At 60.6% G+C, this 21228-nt stretch overlaps 1 protein-coding gene across 1 annotated transcript; it reads left to right on the top strand.

Annotated features, from left to right (window-relative positions):
* The first annotated feature begins 298 nt into the window (after nucleotides 1-298).
* Nucleotides 299-20986, top strand: SLC23A3 (solute carrier family 23 member 3). Its single transcript, XM_054044583.1, has 12 exons — nucleotides 299-512; nucleotides 7989-8146; nucleotides 8386-8471; nucleotides 13649-13722; nucleotides 14422-14603; nucleotides 14923-15046; nucleotides 16710-16857; nucleotides 16949-17202; nucleotides 18188-18293; nucleotides 19198-19365; nucleotides 19710-19805; nucleotides 20469-20986. The coding sequence occupies exons 1-12, from the start codon at nucleotides 405-407 to the stop codon at nucleotides 20792-20794; spliced, it is 1830 nt and encodes a 609-aa protein (XP_053900558.1). The 5' UTR covers nucleotides 299-404; the 3' UTR covers nucleotides 20795-20986.
* The last annotated feature ends 242 nt before the right edge of the window (nucleotides 20987-21228 follow it).

The raw sequence follows: 21228 nt of genomic DNA, 5'->3' as shown, positions 1-21228 counted from the left end.
GGCAGAGAGCCGTTAGGAGCAGCCGTCTGCAGCGGTGCCCGTCCCCCAGCCTGGCACAGGGATGGGTGATTCCTTCCGCCGGCCGCGTCCAGCATCTCCCCTGCACAGGCGCTGGGGGGAGCGGGTGCAGATCGGACCAAGGGCTGGGGCTCGTGCGCCCTGGGTGTGGTCCCACGGCACTGCCTAGAGGTCACAGCACCAAGTCTGGGAGAGGGGGGAAGGGGGCAGTGAGCGGTTCCTTGCAAGGCCGGGTTAATGGCTAACCGGCCGGGGGCTCGGGCAAAGGTCACCTCCACTCAGCCTGAACTCCCAGCCCTGCTCTGGCCCCCGCGGGGGCAAGTGGCCCTCCCCCGGCTGCCATGCCCTGGGCCAGACGGAAGCAGGGAGCATAGGGAAGGGGCAGCATGAATGGGGGCTGCTGCAGGAGCGCTGCCTCCCGGAGCCCTGTGTGCGCCTCCTACTCCCTGCTGAAGACGCCCCCCTGGGGCCTAAGCTGCTGCTTCGCCCTGCAGGTGAGAGATGCCACAGGCGCGCCGCTGGCAGGGGATGGGCTCGCTGCCTGCGGTGGGGCAGGGACAAGCCCTGACACCCCAGGGCCCGGGATGGGTGGGGGGTGGGATGTGACCGTGCCTGGCGGGACGGTCGAGAGCTCCGAGGGCGGGAGAGCACCGGCACCATGGCACGATGCCCAGACCCTGGAGTATCTAAGGGAAATCCTCAGGAGGGACGAGGAGCCGGGCTCGGCTGGGGGCAACTCCGAGCCGGTTCTCTGCCCGTGGAGGGGGGTGGGGCAGGCGTTCGGGAATGGGTCTGGCCTGGCACTTCCTGCGGCTCAGCAGGGCAGGTGCCAGCGTGGTGCTGGGATCCCCGTCGGCGCTGGGGGAAGGATGGGGTCAAGATAGAGCTCCCCCCAGCCCTCCACTGCAGTGCCGAGAGTCCCAGGGACCGTCCAGCCCCTCCCTGGCCGCCGGCTGCACCCTCAAGGAATGAGACGGGGCTGGCTGGTCCCCCCAGCCCAGCCCTGGCACCAGCCTGGCGTGATCAGGCCCCCAGCTCTGCGGTACATGTTCCCCCAGCGTTTCACTGATGCCTCTTGCAGTCCGGCCGCCTGCAGCTGCGCAGCTCACCCTGTTCCAGGAACACCCCCCATGCCCTGGGGCTCGGCCCCTCAGCCCCATTTTGTAGGGGGAAACTGAGGCACGGGGAGGGGCTGGCCAGATTTTCAGTCCCGTGGGGTCTGGCCCTATGTGAGGGGCTGTGGGTCTCGCAGGGCTGGGACCTGGTGCTCTGCCTTGCCAGCTGCTCTATCTCCGAGCTGGCTCTTGGGGTTACAGCCTCGGTTTCTACCAAATGGGAAGGTTGAGTCTCTAGCAGGTGATGGGAGCTGTTGCGGAGTGTGGGGGAGTCAGGGCCCTGCACCCCTCTTCCCAAGATTCACTGCGACTCTCAACCAGCCAGTAAAGCAGAAGGTTTATTTAAGGACAGGAACACAGTCTCAAGCAGAGCGTGTAGGTACGACCAGACCCCCTCAATTAGGTCCCTCTGGGAGGTTCAGGGAGCTTAGACCCCAGCTTGGGGTTCCCTGCGTTGCACCACCCAGCCCAAACCGAAACTAAACTCAAAACTCCTCCCGCTGCTCCTCTCCTTTGTTCAGTCTCCCGGGCAGAAGGTGTTAATTCTCCCCACCCCCGTTCCTGGCTCAGGTTACAGCTCAGGTAGCTTCCTTCAAGGGAAGTCCCCCCTCCTCACTGCAATCCCCCTGCAACATTCCCAGGTCAAATCTGCCCTGCTCCCTGCTCCGTCACATCTCTCCCCCCTTCGAGACTGAACTGAGCGGGGTCACTCTGACCAGTGACCTGGGGAAGTTCAGGGCTCCCTCTCCGGGACAACGCGTCCGCTATCAGGTTGTCACGTCCCTTCACATGGACCACATCCATGTCATAATCCTGCAGGAGCAGGCTCCACCTCAGGAGCTTGGCGTTGGCTCCTTTCATCTGGTGCAGCCAGGTCAGGGGAGAGTGGTCGGTGTGCACGGTGAAGTGACGCCCAAAGAGATATGGCTCTAGTTTCTTGAGGGCCCACACCATGGCCAGGCATTCCTTCTCGATGGCCGCGTAGTTCTGCTCCCGGGGTAGCAACTTCTTGCTCAGGTACACGATGGGGTGTCTCTCCCCCTTTTCATCCTCCTGCATTAACACCGCCCCCAGTCCTGTGTCTGAGGCGTCGGTGAACACCATAAAGGGCTTGTCAAAGTCTGGGTTTGCCAGAACTGGGCCACTGACCAGAGCCTCCTTCAGCGCCCGGAGAGCCTCCTGGCACTCCTCGGTCCAGACCACTTTGTCTGGCTTCCCCTTCTTGCACAGCTCAGTGATGGGGGCGGCTATGGTGCTAAAGTGGGGCACGAACCTCCGATAGTACCCTGCCATCCCGATAAAGTCTTGGACCTGCTTTTTGGTTTGAGGAGCGGGCCAGTCTCTGATCACCTCCACTTTGGCTGGTTCCGGCTTTAGGCAGCCGCTTCCCACCCGGTGGCCTAGGTAGGATACCTCAGCCATCCCCACCTTGCACTTCTCCGGTTTTACGGTCAGCCCAGCCTTCTGGAGTCGGTCCAGCACTTGTCTAACCTGGGATATGTGGTCCTCCCAGGTCTGGCTAAAGACACAGATGTCATCGATATACGCCACGGCAAAACTCTCCATCCCCCTCAGTAGCTGATCCACCAGGCGCTGGAAGGTGGCCGGCGCTCCCTTGAGGCCGAAGGGCAGGGTCAGGAACTCATAGAGCCCCAGAGGGGTGACAAAGGCCGATTTCAGCCTGGCATCTGCATCCAGCGGCACTTGCCAATAGCCCTTTGTAAGATCCATGGTGGTAAGGTACCGAGCACCTCCCAGCTTGTCTAGGAGCTCGTCCGGCCTGGGCATGGGGTAGGCATCGGCTACAGTGATGGCATTGAGCTTCCGATAGTCCACACAGAACCGGATCGACCCGTCCTTTTTGGGGACCAGCACCACCGGCGAGGCCCAAGGGCTGGAAGACGGCTGGATCACCCCCAAAGCCAGCATGTCATTGACCTCTCTTTCCAGGTCCTGAGCAGTTTTCCCTGTGGCTCGGAAGGGGGAGCATTTTATAGGCGGGTGCGATCCTGTCTGCACCCGGTGGACAGTCAGATTAGTGCGTCCAGGCTGGTTGGAAAACAGCTGTTGGTACAGATGCAGCACCCCGCCGATCTCAGCTCGCTGGGCAGGGGTTAGCCGATCAGAGAGGGGAATTGCTTCCAGGGGGAAGCCAACTCTTGTCCCAGGGAATAGATCTACTAAAGGGTCATCTCCCTGCCCCTCCCAATGTCCACACACGGCCAACACCATATTCCCCCTGTCATAATATGGCTTCATCATATTCACATGGTACACCCGGTGGTGGTGTGCCCGGTTCGACAGCTCCACCACATAGTTTACCTTGTTTAGTTGCTTGACAACCTTGAAGGGCCCTTCCCAAGCGGCCTGGAGTTTGTTTTTCCTCACGGGGATGAGGACCATCACCTGATCCCCAGTGGCGAAGGCGCGGGCCCGTGCTGTGCGGTCATACCAGACCTTCTGCTTCCTCTGGGCTCTGGCCAGATTCTCCCTGGCCAGGCCCATGAGCTCGGCAAGTCGTTCCCGGAAGGTCAGGACATACTCCACCACCGACTCTCCGTCAGGAGTGGCCTTCCCCTCCCATTCGTCTCTCATCAGGTCCAGGGGCCCCCTTACCCGCCTTCCATATAGCAGTTCGAAAGGCGAAAACCCGGTAGACTCCTGGGGTACCTCCCTGTACGCAAACAGCAGGTGAGGTAAGTACTTGTCCCAGTCCTGCGGGTGCTGATTCATAAATGTTTTCAGCATCATTTTTAGCGTCCCATTGAACCTCTCCACCAGCCCGTTGGATTGGGGGTGATATGCTGAGGCCCAGTTGTGCCGGACCCTACATCTCTCCCACAAGCACCGGAGTAGGGCCGACATGAAGTTGGACCCTTGGTCCGTCAAGACTTCCTTGGGGAACCCCACTCGGCTGAAAATGGTCAGCAGCGCATCCGCCACAGTGTCTGCTTCAATGGACGATAAGGGCACTGCCTCGGGGTAGCGGGTGGCGAAATCGACCACCACCAGGATGTATTTCTTCCCAGACCGGGTCGTCTTGCTGAGAGGTCCCACTATGTCCATGGCCACCTTCTGGAAAGGCTCCTCTATGATGGGCAAAGGTCTCAATGCTGCCTTCCCCTTGTCCCAGGCCTTCCCCACCCTCTGGCAGGGGTCACAGGATCGGCAGTACTGCCTGACGTTGGTGAAGACCCCGGGCCAGTAAAAGTTCTGTAGCAGCCACTGCCTGGTGCGCCGGATCCCCTGGTGCCCTGCGAGAGGGATGTCATGGGCCAGGTACAGTAGCTTGTGGCGAAACTTCTGGGGAACCACCAGCTGCCTCCTGATCCCCCACGACTCCACTTCCCCTGGGGGAGCCCACTCTCGGTACAGGAACCCCTTCTCCCACAGGAACCTCTCCTTGCATCCTCTCCTCATGGTCTGTACCACACTGAGGTCAGCCAGGCCCCTTAGCTTCCGCAGGGAGGGGTCCTTCTGCAACTCGGCCTGGAACTCGGCGGCTGGGGAAGGAATGGGGACCTGCTCCCTCTCGTCGGCTGGGTCGGAAGCCCCAGCCACCCCGAGGCCTGTCCTTGGGTGTTCCCTCCCCACCCGGGAAGGGTTCGGTGCCTCCGGTGGGACATCCTTCCCAAGGTCAGGGCGTAGTGCCCCTCGCCGGCTCTGGCTACGGGTCACGACTAAGGCGGTCTGGGGGCTGCTTGGCCAGTCCTCTAGGTCCCCCCCCATCAACACCTCAGTGGGCAAATGGTGGTGCACTCCCACGTCCTTGGGGCCCTCCTTGGCCCCCCATTTCAGGTGTACCCTCGCTACGGGAACCTTGAATGGGGTCCCGCCCACCCCAGTCAGGGTCAGGAAGGTGTTGGGCACCACCCGATCTGGGGCCACCACCTCGGGCCGGGCCAGTGTCACCTCTGCGCCCGTGTCCCAGTATCCATAAACTTTCTTCCCATCCACCTCCAGGGGAACAAGGCACTCGCTCCGCAGGGACAGCCCCGCGCCAACCCTGTAAACGGAGAACTTTGAATCCGGAGCATCTGGCCCCCCAGAGAAGCTGGCCTGGGGCCCTTCTCTCTCTTGAGCAGTTGATAAGCTGCCAGCCCCTCTTGCGTGGGAAGCCTGCCCCTCGTCCGTCTGGGCCTCTACCAAGTTAACCCTATGCAGGTTCGGTCTGCTCAGTCTGTCCTTGAGCTTGGGGCACTGGGCCCGAACGTGGCCTCTTCGGCCGCAGTAATAGCAGCTCATGTCCCGTGGGTCCCCTCGAGCCGGTCGGTTGTCCCTGATGCTGGGCATTCCCCATGGGAGGGGATTCCCCATATTCCCTCTTTGGGAGGTCCCAGGGTGACTCTCTCTCTGCATCGCGGCGGGCCTGTTCCTTTGGGGCTCCTCCCTGCCACCCCCTGACCGGCTCTTTACAAACTCATCAGCCAGCTGCCCTGTGTGTCGCGGGTTCTCTGGCTTTCTGTCCACCAACCACAGCCTCAGGTCGGATGGGCACCGCTCATACAGTTGCTCCAGTACCAGCAGTTTAATCAGGTCCTCCTTCGTCTGGGCCCCACCAGCCCACTTGCTGGCGTATCTTTCCATGCGGGCAGCTAGTTGCAGATATGAGATCTCAGGGGTTTTATCTTGACTCCGGAACCTTTCCCGGTACATTTCAGGAGTCAGCCCAAACTCACGTAGCAGGGCCTTTTTGAATAGTTCGTAGTCCCCTTTCTCTGCCTCTCCCAGTTGGCGGTACAATGCCACGGCTTTGGGGTCCAGTAAGGGGGTAAGGACCCGGAGTCTGTCCGCGGGATCAACCCGGTGCAGCTCGCAGGCCATCTCAAAGGCCTCCAGGAAGTCATCCATGTCCTCCCCCTCCTTGTATGGGGCCATGATGCACTTATCAAAGCTCCGTGCAGTCCTGGGTCCCCCCTCACTCACCGCAGCCGAGGGTTCGCTGCCCTTCAATCTCGCCAGTTCCAGTTCATGCTGTCTCTGTCTCTCTTTCTCCTCCCGTTCATGCTGACGCTGTCTCTCTTCATGCTGTCTCTGTCGTTCACGATCCTCCAGCTCTCTCAGTTTTAGCTCTTTCTCCCATTCCAGCCAATTCCGCTCCACGGATGCCGAACGTCGCCGGGAAGATCCTCTGCTGGCCGGCGAGCTTCGCCAGGAGGATCCCCTGCTGGCCAGGGGGGTCACGGCGCCCTCGGTATTTGCTGGGCTCCTCCCCACCCTTCCCCTAGGCATAGGAAGGAGGGGTCTCGGGAAGCCCTCAGCAGCCGGCTGACCACTCCCAGCTGGGACAGACACTGGTGCCTGCGCTGCATTTGCCAGGCTGCTTCCCTGAGACACAGGGATCAGTTCATTCGCGCGATCTCCCGCCTCCAGCTGGGCAATGAGCTGTTCTTTGGTGAGCCTCCCAATGCGCAGCCCCCTCTGCTTGCACAGCTCCACCAGGTTGCTCTTAAGCCGCTTGGCATACATCTTCCTGCTGGCCACTCACCGGCCTGTGTGCTCACAGCTCCCCACAGTTCCCAGGGGGTCCCCTAGTGTGCCAGCCCTTCTCGAGGTCACCACCTCTCTGCCAGGGTCGAGCTGCAGACTCCTCCGCCCCTGGGACCACTCGCTGCGATCCCCCCGGGGGACCCTGTTACTGAAAAAGTCCTTCTCGCTGGTCACACACTCCCAGGGGTAATAACCGTCTCTCTCTCACTCTTCAGCACGCCTGGTCCCCGTCAATCCCCCTTTGTTTTACTGCTCCCCAGTCACTTACTGCAGGAAGCGCCGTCCACGGGGTGCAGTAGATCCCGCCGCTGCCACCAGTTGTTGCGGAGTGTGGGGGAGTCAGGGCCCTGCACCCCTCTTCCCGAGATTCACTGCGACTCTCAACCAGCCAGTAAAGCAGAAGGTTTATTTAAGGACAGGAACACAGTCTCAAGCAGAGCGTGTAGGTACAACCAGACCCCCTCAATTAGGTCCCTCTGGGAGGTTCAGGGAGCTTAGACCCCAGCTTGGGGTTCCCTGCGTTGCACCACCCAGCCCAAACCGAAACTAAACTCAAAACTCCTCCCGCTGCTCCTCTCCTTTGTTCAGTCTCCCGGGCAGAAGGTGTTAATTCTCCCCACCCCCGTTCCTGGCTCAGGTTACTGCTCAGGTAGCTTCCTTCAAGGGAAGTCCCCGCTCCTCACTGCAATCCCCCTGCAACATTCCCAGGTCAAATCTGCCCTGCTCCCTGCTCCGTCACAGGAGCGTTAAAGGGGCCAGCACAGGGCTGATGGAGCCAGTTGGGACTGAGGGGCACCAGCACAGCAATGGCGGGGGGCAGCCCAGGGCTGGGCTGGCAGGGGGCTGCGGGTCGGGAGTGAGGGGCACCGGCAGAGCTGGGGGTGGGGGGAGCCCAGGGCTGGGCTGGCAGGGGCTGCGGGTCGGGAGTGAGGGGCACCGGCAGAGCTGGGGGGGGGCAGGGCAGGGCTAGCAGGGGCTGCGGGTCGGGAGTGAGGGGAACCGGCAGAGCTAGGGGAGAGAGCCCAGGGCAAGGGTGACAGGGGGCTGTGGGTCGGGACTGGGGGGAGCAGAGCTGCAGGGCAAATCTGTGGGTCGGAGGGCAGAGCTGCAGGGCTGGGGGCAAAGCCCGGGGACGGGGCAGAGCCGTGGGGCAGGGGCAGAGCCGTGGGGTGGGGGTTAGAGCTGCAGGGCAAAGCCCGGGGACGGGGCAGAGCTGTGGGGCAGGGGCAGGGGCAGAGCCGTGGGGTGGGGGGTAGAGCTGCAGGGCAGAGCCCTGGGACGGGGGCAGAGCCGCGGGGCGCCCTATGCTGCACAGTGGCACAAGCCGGTGCCTGCAGTGACTCCCCCCGGCCTCGCTCTCTCCAGCACCTGGCTGTCCAGGCTTCTCTCCTCTGCATCTTCCACCTGCTCCTGCTCCCAGCGCCCCCCGTCCGGGACCAGAACCGGAACTGGAACGAGCTGCTGGCCCGGAGCCTCTTTGCCTGTGGGGTCTCCACGGCGCTGCAGACCAGCCTGGGCAGCAGGTGAGTGACGGACCCTGGGGACTCCCATGGGTTGGGGGGGGCAGGAGGGGGCCCCCCCTCCCTGAACCCAGGCACCCGGGGAGATGGGAGCCAGCATCTGGGCCAAGTGGGTTTCTCTCCCTGCTCCCCCTCCCTCGCCGCTGGATCCTGCCGTGGGGGTGGGGAGGGGAGGAGCCCCAGCCCTGTTTGCAGCCCCCTCCCCACTTCCCAGCTGATCTGTCTTTGCTGTTGCCTGGCAGGTTGCCCTTGGTTCAAGCGCCATCGTTTGAGTTCCTGATCCCTGCCATGGTGCTGAGCCACCACATGCCCCACACAGCCAGGAACGGTGAGCAGAGCCCCCGGCATATTGTCCTGGCCCAGCAGGGACCTGGGCACGCAGGAGCCGGCCTGGCCCAGGGGGGGATGTGGGAGCGCAGGAGCCGGGCCTGGCCCAGGTGGGGACATGGGAGTGCGGGAGCCGGGGCTGGCCCAGGCAGGGATGTGGGAGCGGGAGCCGGGCCTGGCCCAGAGGGAGACATGGGAGCCGGGCCTGACCCAGGTGGGGACACGGGAGCACGGGAGCCAGGCCTGGCCCAGGTGAGGACATGGTAGCGTGGGAGCCAGGCCTTGCCCGGTGGCCAGCCCAGCGCTCTGCGCCTCCCCACCGGAGGGGATCGACTGAACTTAGCTCTCGTAGAGGCAGGGGTGTAAGGCAGACACACTTTGTCCTTGTAACTTGCCAGAGCCCCTCACCCGGAAGTCCTGCCTCCAGCCCAGGGACGCTGCCCTGATGGTCCGTCGCCCTCCCCGCTAGGCTGCCTCTTACTCCCAGGCTGGTTTGTCTTGCTCCAGCGCCCGGCCTCAGGCTGCCGGTCAAGGACCCTCTGGGCCGGCTGTGCTCAGGAAGGAGAAGCAGGGACTGGGGATTACGACCCCCCGGGTGGCATCTCCTCACACCCGCGCCTTGGGATGGCAACTGAGCTGGGCACGTACCAGCTGCAGGGCAGGGCACCTGGCTCGTGGCCCCACGTGGGCCTAGCTGGGATGCCACTACCCCAGCCTGGCAGTGCCAGGAGTCTGCCATCGCTCTGCTTCTGCCCCAGCATGGGGCTTTCCCGGCTGACATTTCAGGACCCAAAGCAGCTTCAAACCCAGCCTTAAGAATGGAAGAACAGCCACACTGGGTCAGGCCATTGGTCCGTCCAGTCCAGGGTCCTGTCTTCCTGTAGTGGCCGGTGCCAGGTGCTTCAGAGAGAGTGAACACAACAGGGCAATTATCGAGTGATCCATCCCCTGTCGCCCAGTCCCAGCTCCTGGCAGTCAGAGGTTTAGGGACACCCAGAACAGCGGGTTGTGACCCCCCTGCCCATCCTGGCTAATTGCCATTGCTGGGCCTATTCTCCAGGAACTTCTCTAGTTCTGTTTGGAACCCAGTTATAGTCTTGGCCTTCACAACATCCCCTGGCAAGGAGTTCCACAGGTTAACTGCGCATTATGTGAAGAAATACTTCCTCTTGTTTGCATTAAATCTGCTGCCTATTAATTTCATTGGGTGACCCCTGGTTCCTGTGTTATGGGAAGGGGTAAATAACACTTCCCAATTCACTCTCTCCACACCAGCCATCATCTTATAGACCTCTATCATATCCCCTCTTAGTGATCTCTTTTCCAAGATGAACAGTCCCAGTCTTTTTAATCTCTCCCTGTATGGAAGTTGTTCCATCCCCTTGACAATGTCTTGGATGGTTTAGACCCAACAAATCCTGCATCTTGGCAGGGGTTAGACAAGATGACCTGTGCAGTTCCCTCAGACTCTGTGGGTCTCTGATTCTCCCATCTTTGTTGCCCTGCTCTGAACCTTTGCCAGTTCCAATACATCCGTTATTGAGCTGGGGTGACCAGAACTGCGCACCGTATTCCCGGTGTGGATGTACCGTGGGTTTCTATAGCAGCATTAGGATGTTTTGTCTTATTTTCTATCCCTTTCCCAATGCTTCCTAACATGCTCTGAGCTGTTTTGACCACTGCTGTGCATTGAGCTGAAATTCTCAGAGAACTCACCATGGTTAAGGCTACATTTGAGTCACGGGTATTTTTAGTAAAAGTCACGGACAGGTCACGGGCAGTAAACAAACATTCATGGCCCGTGACCTGTCCTTGACTTTTACTATATACCCCTGACTAAAACTTGGGGGGGGAGCTTCCCGGGGGCACCGTGGGTTCTGGAGGGGGGCGGGTAGCGGCACACGGCCTGGGACCCTGCTGGTGCCGGGCGGGGGTGGGGGTGTTTGGCGGGGCCAGCAGGCTCCCTACCTGGCTCTGCGCCTCCACCCCCCCGGCAGCAGCAGAGTTAGGGTGTGGGAGGGGGTAGGGGCACGGAATGGGGTGAGGTGGGCTCTGGGTGCGTTTACCTTGGGGGGCTCCCTGGAAGTGGGGACATCCCCCTCCCTCGGCTCCTAGGCAGAGGCGTGGCCAGGCAGCTCTGCAGGCTGCCTCCGCCCAGAATGCTGGCTCCGCAGCTCCCATTGGCTGGGAACCGTGGCCAATGGGAGCTGAGGGGGCGGTGCCTGCACGCAGAGGCAGTGCACAGAACTTCCTCCAAGGTAAGCGCCACCCAGAGCTCGCCTCACCCTGTCCCGTGGCCCAACTCCCTGCCCCCAACCCTAACTCTGCTGCTGCTGGGGGGTGAGGTGCAGTGGCCCGAGAGTGCCCTATCAGTGACTGGTGTGACTGGCGCAGGGGCTGCCTGAGCTGCCCCTGGGCCAAGTGCACCGGCCCCTGCAGAAGTCACCGACAAACTTGCAGCCTTATCCATGGTGAATCCAAGATCTCTGTTAAGTGATAAGGACTAATTTAGACCCCATCATTAGATATTGTACCTGGGATTATGTTTTCCAATGTGCGTCACTTTGCACTTATTAATTGTGAATTTCATCAGCCATTCTGTTTCCCAGTCACGCAGTTGTGTGAAATCCCTTTGTAGCTCTTCGCAGGCTGCTTTGGGATTCACTATTTTGAGGAATTTTGTATTGTCTGCAAACTTTGCCAGCGGTGATCACTGTTTACCCTGTTTTCCAGACCTCTTATGAATATGTTGAATAAGACTGGTCCCAGTACAAACCCCTGGGGGACCCCACTATTTACCTCTCTCCACTGTGAAAACTGACCATTTATTCCTCCCCTTTGTTTTCTGTCTTTCAAACAGTTACTGATCTATGAGAGGACCGTCCCTCTTACTTCGCTTTAGAGCCTTTGGTGAGGGACCTTGTCAAAAATCCCAGTCCAGTGTATCCACTGGATCCCCCTTGTCCACCTGCTTGTTGACCCCTCGAACAATTCGAACAGAGTGGTGAGGCCTGTCACATTAGCTATGCTCCAGTCATCTGGTCCAGAGGTGTGTTTCGGAGATCGGTTACACACCGCGGTTACTAGTTCTGCAATTTGATATTTGAGGTTCTTCAGAACTCTTGTGTGAATCCCGTCTGGGCCTGGTGACTTATTGCTGTTTATCAATTTGTTCTAAAACCTCCTCTATTAACACATCGTTCTGGGACAGTGCGTCAGATTTGTTTCCCCAAAAGGACAGCTCTGATGTGGGGATCTCCCCCATGTCCTCTGCGGTGAAGACTGATGCAAAGAATTCATTTAGCTTCTGTGCAACACCCTGGTCTGTCTTGAGTGCTCCGTTAGCATGATGGTGGTCGAGTTCCCCTATTGCCTGTTTGGCCGGGTTCCTGCTCCTGTTATACTTACAAATCTTACTGTTTGTTTTTGTGTCTTGAGCAAGTTGCTTCTCAAATTCTCTCTTGCCCTGCCTCATTCTGCCTTTCCACATAACTGGCTAGAGTTTGTGCCCCGTCCTATTGTCCTCACTAGGATCTGATGTCCAAATTTTAAAGGGTGCCCTTTTGCCTCTCCCAGCATCCATTACTCTGCTGTTTAGCCATGGCGGGGGAGGGGGGTCTTCTGGTCTTCTTACGAGCTTTTCTGATTTGGGGTCTGCATTTCATCTGAGCCTCTACTATGGTGTTTTTAAGTAGTTTCCTTGCTGCTTGCAGGCATTTCACCCTTGTGACAGCTCCTCTGAATTTGGGTTGTTCCCCTTTTGAAAGTGAAAAGCTCCCCCCCCCCAAGGATGTTAAATTTAATTACATGATGGTCACTATTACTGAGCGATCTAGCTATAGTCACCTCTTGGACCAGATCCTATGTGCCACCTAGGACTAAATCAAGACGTGCCTCTCCCCTTGTGGGTTCCAGGACCAGCTGCTCCAAGAAGCCATCAGTAATGGTGTCTAGAAATGTTCTCTCTGCATCCTGCCCGGAGGCGACATGTTCCCAGGCAATTAGTGAGTTTTCTGGTTTCTGTAGCCTCTGTAACCTCCCTTAGCATTTCTCAGTTGCCGTCACCATCCTGGTCAGGTGGTCGGTAGCATATCCCCACTGCCAGACTCTGATTATTCAAGCCTGGGATTTCTACCCACCGAGAGTCTATGGGACCGTTTGATTCTTTTAAGATTTTTACCATATTCGACTGCGTGGTGGTTTCTTTCACACACGGCACCACTCCCCACCAGCGTGGCCTGCTCTGTCCTTCCTGTATATTTTGTACCCTTTGATGATCATCCTTCCAGCACATTTCTCTGATGCCTCTTACATCACTATCCTCACGCAATGCCAGCCCCTCTGTACCTCTTCACCCAGCTGGGTATTTCGACTTCTGGAGAGACAAGGAGGGGGAGGTCAGATCTCTGACAGGCCCAACTTCTGTTGGTGGGAGAGAGACGCGTTTGAGTGACACAGAGTTCTCCTTCCTTGCCTTCCTGTGTTATACTGACCTAGGACTCCGTCTCCGCTACCTGAGACTGGTCCTCACCAGCTCCCACCTGGACTTCCCCGACCTCTAGCCTGTCCTCTTCGTTAGGTTACAGAGTTCCGCCGTTAATCAATTCATCCCTAAGAGATGCCTCTGTCTGAACCTTGGCTTCCCCCAGCCCTTAGTGTAGAACCTCCTCTGCGACCTTTTGAACTGGTTCCGGTGGAGCTCGTCCTTCCTGTATAGGCTTCTCCCTCCCCAAAAGATTCCCCAGTTCCTAATGCACCTCACCCCTCCTCCCTACCCCATCACCTCAGCCCCGCACGGAGACGTGGCAGCTCTGCCTGTCTGCCTGGCCCTGTGCGTGGAGCTGGAAGCATTTCAGAGAATGCTGCCATGGAGTCCTGGACTTCAACCTCTTTCCTGCCAGCCTCCAAGACCTCTCTCCTGTCCTTCCTCCATGTGCCACGGCCACCGGCTCCTCCCCAGCACTGCACAGAAACCCGCTGGAGTCCCGTGCCATCCACTGTCTTGGCACCCAGCAGGCAACGCTGGGTGGGTCTCCTGCTCATCACAACCCCACTACTGACATGTCTAAGAATCGAGTCCCCCATTCCTGTTACCTGGCTCCTCCTGGTCCCTCCCCCTCCAGGTACCGCTCAGCCCCGATTGCTGCCGGGTCATGTCTCTCCGTCCTTCCCTTCCAGGTACAGACGTGCCTGCTGAGTGCGCTGGGCAGGACTGTGCCGCCCCCGGGAGCTGGAATCAGTCACTCCGAGAGGTTGGTGCCTCTGCTATCCCAGCCCTGGGGAGCATGCGGAGAGTGGGGTGTGTGTGTGTGGGGGTAGGGTGTGGGGGTGTGTGCAGGAGTGGGATGAGGGTGTGTGTGGGGATGGGATGGGTGTGGGGCGTGGACGGGTGGGATGTGGGGTGCATGGGGATGCGGGCGGTTGGGGTGCATGGGGTGGGGGGGTATGGTGTGTGTGTGTAGGGGTGGGCTGCGGGGTGCATGGGGTGGGGGTGGTGGTATGTGTGTGTAGTGGTGGGATGCAGGGTGCATGGGGGGTGGGGCGGTGGTGTGTGTGTGTGTGTAGGGGTGGGCTGCGGGGTGCATGGGGGTGGGGTGCATGGGAGGGTGGGGCGGTGGGGGATGTGTGTGTGTAGGGGTGGGCTGCGGGGTGCATGGGGGTGGGGTGCATGGGAGGGTGGGGCGGTGGGGGATGTGTGTGTGTAGGGGTGGGCTGCGGGGTGCATGGGGGTGGGGTGCATGGGAGGGTGGGGCGGTGGGGGATGTGTGTGTGTAGGGGTGGGCTGCGGGGGTGCATGGGGGTTGGGGAGTTTGCAGACATCAGGTCCCAGGAGCAATAGGGAGCGGATGAACCCAGTGACTGGCTGAATCGCTCTGGGAGGGGCTGGGGGTCTAGGCTTGGGGAGGCCATGGGGCCACCATCACTGTCTTCTCATCCCTTGTTCTCTGCAGGTCTCTGGAGCTGTAGTGGTCTCGGGGCTGGTGCAGCTGGCGCTGGGGGTATCTGGCGTGGGGGGATGGGTAGCCCAGCGCTGCGGGCCCATGGTCCTGGCCCCCAGCCTCTCCATCATCGGACTGTCTGCCTACAAAGAGGCAGCCCACTTCTGCTCGGCCAGCTGGGGGGTCGCCCTGCTGTACGTGAGTTTGGGGTCTTGCCGCTGGGGCGGCCTGCGGAGCCACCTGGTCACACCCACACAGGGTTCTGGCCCAGTCTCTCCCTATGGGGGGTGCTGTGGGGAGTGGTGTCAGGGGAACTCCCCGCTACTGCATTCCCAGCAGAAGGCACTAATGTGAGCACTCTGATTCCCAGCCTCTCCCAGCAGGGGGTGCTATCGGAGCTGCCCGGGGTGCAGCCTGCCAGCTGGGGTGATAGATTTGAGCTGGGGCCCGGCTGCCCCGGGCGCTCCCTGCCCTGCATTAGCCGTGCTGTGACCCGGGCTCTGTCTCTCCTAGGCTCGTGCTCCTCGCCATCCTGTTCTCCCAGCACTTGGGGTCCTGCCGCCTGCCCCTTTGCACGTGGACCCGGGCCAAGGGCATCTCCGTGGAGACAAGCATCCCAGCCTTGCGCATGTTTTCGGTACAAGGCCCCATGCTGCGCACGGCACTTTCGTTCCCCACTGGCCCCAGGCAGCCTGCCTGGGCACCGGCCCCCTTAGCGATTTGAGCATTTCACCCTCTTCTTTGCGACTGACTTAGACCCAGGGGATTTGGGTTAGTCGGCACCAAGGAGTATGCGAGGGGCATCGGGGAGACACAGCCCCACCAGGCAATGGGCAGCGCTAGGAGAATTCGTATCGACAGAGGCCAAGTAATGCACATGGAGGAGGGACGTCAACGTCTGGTGCACCGTCTGGGCTCTCCCGGGGCTGTATCTGCTCAGGGAGGGGGCTGGGCCCAGTCTAGACAACGCGAGCAGACCTCTGATCAGTGCAAAGAAAGGATAGAGCAGAACTGGGTGGGCTCAGAGGACAGGAACGAGAACCATCAAGGACCTGGGAGAAGATCTCCTGTGCAGAGAGAGCAAAGACTGGGCACGTGATCAGTGTCTATAAAGCACTGCCTGGTCGAGCGAAGGGAGGTGAGGAGTGTCTCTTCTCCTGGCTCTTGGAGCAAGAACAAGAGGCCGCTGGATGAGAATGACAGGTGGGAGATCCAAAAGAAAACACTTTTTCACACAATGTGTGATTAGCCTGTGGAACTCACTGCCACAGGAAGTCACGATTCAGAAAGGGGCTGGACATTTCTCTGGATAACAGGACCCTCCAGAGTTGTTCTAATGAATTATAACACAAATTCTGGCAGGGCTATCACCCCTCCTGCATCAGGGCTTGAGCGGATCTCTAGCTGTCACAGACCGGGGCGGGGGGTGATGTATGGGGGAGATAAAGGGGGAAGAGCAACAAAAATTATGAAAGGTCTAGAAAACATGAGCTATGAGGGAAGATTGAAATAACTAGGTTTGTTTAGCATGGAGAAGAGAAGACTAAGAGGGGACATGATACCAGTTTTCAAGTCCATAAAAGGTTGTTACAAGGAGGAGGGAGAAAAATTGTTCTCCTTAACCTCTCAGGGCAGGACAAGAAGCAATGGGCTTAAATTGCAGCAAGGGTGGTTCAGGTTGGACATTAGGAAACGCTTCCTGTCGGGGTGGTTAAGTACTGGAATAAATTGCCTGGGGAGGTTGTGGAATCTCCATCATTGGAGATTTTTAAGAGCAGGTTAGACAAACACCTGTCAGGGATGGTCTAGATAATACTTCATCCCGCCATGAGGCAGGAGACTGGTCAAGATGACTTCGCGAGGTCCCTTCCAGGTCTATGATTATCCCCATCTGCTGCTGCAGGGTTCTTCCACCTTCCTCTGCAGCGTCTGATGCTGGGCGCTGCCCCAGGCAGGAGACTGGGGGAGCTGGAGCTGGGGGCTGACCCAGTCTGCCTTGCTGCGGTCCCATTCCTCTCCCTGGGCCAGATCCTCTGTCAGGGCAGCTCCACTGACTTGATGCTGATGGGTCTGGCCCCTTGCCCCACAAGCAGATCAAAGCACCTGGTGGCAGTAGTACATTGGGGGGTGGGCTCCCTGCTCCGGAGAGCGGTGCTGGCCTGGCTGGGGCAGCCGCGCTGGCAGTGCCAGGTTTCTAGCCTGTGGCTGTCATCGGTGGGTGCTCTGGCGGGGGCGGGGTGTGTGCCCTCGGGATGGGGCTTTCACGGGCCTGTCTCAGGGTCCCTTCGCTGCCCCTGCAGGTGCTGCTGCCGCTTTGCTGTGCCTGGATTGTCTGGGGAGTCCTGAGCCACCTTCGCGTCCGCTGGGACCTGCTGGGCCCTGCCACGTGGCAGCTGACCACAGCCAACGGCACCCTCCGCTCCCCTTGGCTCCAAGTCCCTTACCCAGGTAGGACGAGGGACAGGGCCGGCCCTGCCCATCCACCCTCTGCCCGTGGCCCCCGTTCGCCAGTGACCGTCTCTACCTCCCTCCCTTCTAGGTGAGGGGGAATGGCCGTCCCTTAGCTCCCGGGCTCTGGGCGTGGGCGTCGCCATGGGCATCACCTCCAGCATGAACTCCGTGGGCTGCTACCTGCTGTGCCCACGAGCGCTGCGGACCCCCGCCCTTCCTCGGCATGCCTGCAACCGCGGGCTCTGCACGGAAGGGCTGGGCAGCCTCCTTTTGGGGGCGCTGGGGGGCGTGAGTGGCACGGCTTCCAGCATCCCCAACGCCTGCACCAACAGCCTCACCCAGGTATGGGGGGGACTCAGGTGCGAGGGCCTGTGGGCGTGCCGGGCCGACCCAGAGCTGCCACTGGTGCTACAGTGCACCGGTCCGGTCAGCTCGCGGGGCAGCGGGTAAAGCGGTTGCAGAGAGTATAACCGAGGCTGCCCAGTTATGGGCCGAGTCGCCTCCTCCATGCAGGCGGGTCCTGTCCACGCCCAAGCTGGGCGTGTGCCTCCACCAGGGTCCATCCCGGGACTCATCTCACGCCAGCGAGGGCCCGGATCAGACGGCTCAGCTGGCACGGATGCCCCCTGCGGCGCTACTGGCAGCTCATTAGGGGCAGAGGGCAAGGCTCTCTCTGCGCAGGGGTACGGCGGGCCTGGTGGAAGGGCTCTGCCTGCCAGCGGTGCCCCAGCGCCCATGGGATGGCACTGGGGTCCAAGGGAGACCCTTCAAGGGGCAGCTGTTGGCCCTGGAAGGCGACTCTCCCGCAGCCTGTGCCCTGCGAGCAGGGTGGTCTGGGCAGGCAGGGCGGGGTGCCGGGAATTCAGGAGGCCCCAGAGCACGGGTGGAGGGATAACGTCACGACCCAGATGCCCAGGCTTTGCCCACCTGCGCTGGCAGCGGGTCGGGAGCCCAGGGCACGGCACAGAGCAGATCCCTGTTGCCCTGCTTTTCACAGAGTTGCAGGCCAGGGCAACCATGGCTCCCAGCATTCACTGCATGCTGGCCATGTGTGGAACATAGGGTGTTGGAGGCTGCATTGTGGGACAGTCTGGGCTGACTGGGGCCCCTGGTCTGCCCCAGAAATGGGGGGTTCAGGCCAGTGTATGGAGCGCTGAGGCAGACAGATGCCCCCTACCCCAAGCGCCAGGCCCGCCAGCTGTGAGGGGGCTGGGGTGCACGGCAGGCCAGCGTGGGCAGAGGCAGTGGGGGAGGGGGGTGCAGGTTTGGGCAGGGTGCTACTGAGGCTCCCCCAGCCCACTCCCCATTCTCTTCTCTTTGTGCCCAGGCCAGCTCGCGTCACTCCGTGCAAGTGAGTGCGTTGGCATGTGTGTTCCTGGGCATGTCCCCCCGGCTGGCAGAGCTCCTCACCACCATCCCACTGGCGGTTCATGGTAAATAGCCCTCCTGAGCCGGGGCGCCAGGGAGACCCCCGCAGAGGGCAGAGCGCTGGCCCTCGCACCGTGTTCTGCGTTGCCTGAAGTTTGGGGCGGGGGGCGGCGGCAAGGCCTGCTGCTCCAGCAGAGCCAGCAGGGGGCGCTCACACACTTTCTGTGTAGGCCCTACATAAACGGTAGCGTTACCCACGTTCCTCAGGGACAGCACAGCCGGCTTCTTTCTATAAGTCAGACCGCCAGCTGGGGTGAAATCCTGGCCCTGCTGACGTCTGCGGCACAACTCCCATGGGCGTCGGGATCGCAGCCAAGAGCCAAACCCATCCCCCTAGGAGCTGGGTCCTGCATCCCACTGGGCCTGGCTAGTGCTGCTGGCGGCACCGACCCTGACGGTCTGGGATGGCTGGGGCCGAGTGGCTCATGAGGCTACCTTCAAACGCAGCTGCCAAAGCCCGGTGGGGAGCACGGAGCCCCCCTCTGCAAACCAGGGGGCGACAGGCAGGCAGCAGCCACCAGAACCCCGTGACGTGGCTGAGCTGTGACGCATGGCCGCACAGTACCCTGAACCCAGGCCTGGCAGGCTGGGGCAAGGTGACCCCGCAGCAGAGCGGGTGTGCTCTGGAGGGGGCCATGTGCAGGCCTGGCAGGCTGGGACAAGGTGACCCCGCAGCAGAGCGGGTGTGCTCTGGAGGGGGCCATGTGCAGGCCTGGCAGCTGGGAGGTGAGTGGAGGTGGGAGAAGGGGAGAAGTGAGGCCAGTCCCCCTAGCAGGCCTGTTTTCTCACCTGGGATTCGCACACGTGTCCCGCCCCACCCCCCATCAGGATTTGCACGCCCACCTTGCCCTGCCTGCAATGGGCACACGTGCTGCCCGCCCGGTCTGACCCCTCCGCTTGCTGCTGCAGGCGGCGTGCTCTGCGTGACATACACCGTTGCCGTCGGCACCGGGATTTCGTATTTCCAGTATGCGAACATCGACTCGGGGAGGAACATCTTCATCGTGGGCTTCACCATGTTCATGGCACTGCTGGTGCCGCGGTGGCTCAGCGCGGCCCCCGGATACGTGGCCACAGGTCCGTATGAGCCGCCTTCTCTCGGGACTGGGGGCTGATGACCCTGGGAATCACATTCCTTCTCGTGTTGCCCCCGGGACGCTGGACTCTGGGTCACCATTTGCTGTGTGAGTCCAGTCCTGGTGGCTGGCTGCTCCCCCTCCGTGCCATTCGGCTCCAGCCGCTGATCCCTGCAAGGCTCTGCACCCTGCAGCGAGGCTCCGAACCCTCCTTGCTCTTTGGCACCTGCTTATGGGCTGATCCTCCCCTTGTAGCCCTTGGCTGGAACGTTTCCGTCCGACGGACGCCTGGGTGCAGGGCAGTGCTGCTCGTGGTCGGGGTAACTCTGCTGTTGTTCCCCCTAGGCTGGGTCTGCCTGGACCTTTTCCTCCTCTCTGTGATGACGGTTCCAGTCTTTTTAACCGGCCTCTTGTCCTTCTTCTTGGAGAACACGGTCTCAGGTGAGAGGACGCCCCCACCCATTGCCAGGTGCCCTCGTTTAAATCTCTCTCTGCTGCAGGGGCAGCGAGTCTGGCTCCAGGCGAGTTGCTGCGGCTGGATTGTGGTATTAGTTACCAAGGGATGTGGAATCCAGTCCTGTGCATCCGGCCAGCGGGCGCACGCGGGAGGGAGGCCCCTGTGGGACTGCTGTGAGGGAGAGTCAAGGGGACTGTCACCGGGACAACAGCCCCATGAGACTGACGGCTCCAGTCCCTACCTGGGATGGCCATAAGGATGGGGATTTCTGCAATCCCGACTGTGCTGGTGGCCAGTGACTGGGACGCCTGGGATCCTGGTGATATTTATTGTCACCGAGGTGGTAGTGGTAAAGCCAGTGCCTTGCACCTCTGCAGCACCTTCCATTGCCCTGGGGACCGGAGCGTAGCTTAGTGACTAGGGAGGGTGTAGCCGCAGTGAGTATTTTTACCAGTGCCAATCTCCAGCTGCCAGCTGGATCTCAGAGGGTTCTCCTCCAGCTGCCAGCCGGATCTCAGAGGGTTCTCCTCCAGCTGCCAGCCGGATCTCAGAGGGTTCTCCTCCAGCTGCCAGCTGGATCTCAGAGGGTTCTCCTCCAGCTGCCTGCGGGCGGGTTCTCTGACCACATCTCTCCTCCTTGGTTCTAGGCACTCTGGAAGAACGAGGGCTGCTCACTGAGCTGGCAGCGTGGAAACCAGGCGTGGGCGAGAACGCTCCTGAGGGGTGCGGGAGCGAAGCCAGCCAGGTGTACGGGCTTCCCCCGGCCCTGAGAAGGCTGCTCCCTCCCTCCAGGTGTAAGGCCTTTCCATTCTGCTTCCTCTGTCCGGGGAGGGAGGAGAGCCACGCTTTGGAAGAGGGGTCAGCTCCCCTGGGGGAAGCCACAGGCCTGCTGCTGAAACCCAGCGCTGTGGAATTGGAGTCAGATAGGAAATGGAGAGAGACCAAGAGCCGCAAATGGGACAATGCTGTTTGATGCTGGGAAACCGTCCCAAGGAACCTGCTCTGCATCCCTCTGCGGCAGGCATCGGAAGTGACGTGGGTTTCACCCGGTTAGTTTGCTCCCTGCATTTCAAGCTTGTACTGACTGGAGGGTGCAGTTCCGTCCCACGCTCCCAGCACGGACCTTGTTCCTCCCCAGCTGGGGCTGTATAAAAAGATGCAACCACCTCTGGACTTCTGGTTTCCTTTCCAGCCATCTCCAGTGCTGCATGTTTGTGTTAGTAGAAGAGAGGAGAGAGCCGGCTCCTACTGGCTGCCTCTAGGAGAGCAAGTGCCCTGTGGTGCTGGGGCCGGGGCAAAGGTCTGCTTTGGACCCAGGCCAGATTCACTAGGGGCCAGCTGGGGTGCTTCAGCCTCTGTGCGCTTCCCCCTTTGGGTCGCACTGTCTGAGGCTGTCCAGAGACAGGT

This window comes from Malaclemys terrapin, chromosome 11, assembly GCF_027887155.1.
Source record: "Malaclemys terrapin pileata isolate rMalTer1 chromosome 11, rMalTer1.hap1, whole genome shotgun sequence".
NCBI lineage: Eukaryota > Metazoa > Chordata > Testudines > Emydidae > Malaclemys > Malaclemys terrapin.
Note: the sequence above shows the minus strand (reverse complement) of the source record. Positions and strands in the feature narration are given on the sequence as shown.

Bases quoted from the DNA above. Each gene is read 5' to 3' on its own strand.
- SLC23A3 (XM_054044583.1), top strand. From the start codon at position 405: ATGAATGGGGGCTGCTGCAGGAGCGCTGCCTCCCGGAGCCCTGTGTGC. The intron at 8,147-8,385 runs GTGAGTGACGGA...GTTGCCTGGCAG, and splicing joins CAGACCAGCCTGGGCAGCAG to GTTGCCCTTGGTTCAAGCGC. The intron at 18,294-19,197 runs GTAAATAGCCCT...TTGCTGCTGCAG, and splicing joins CATCCCACTGGCGGTTCATG to GCGGCGTGCTCTGCGTGACA.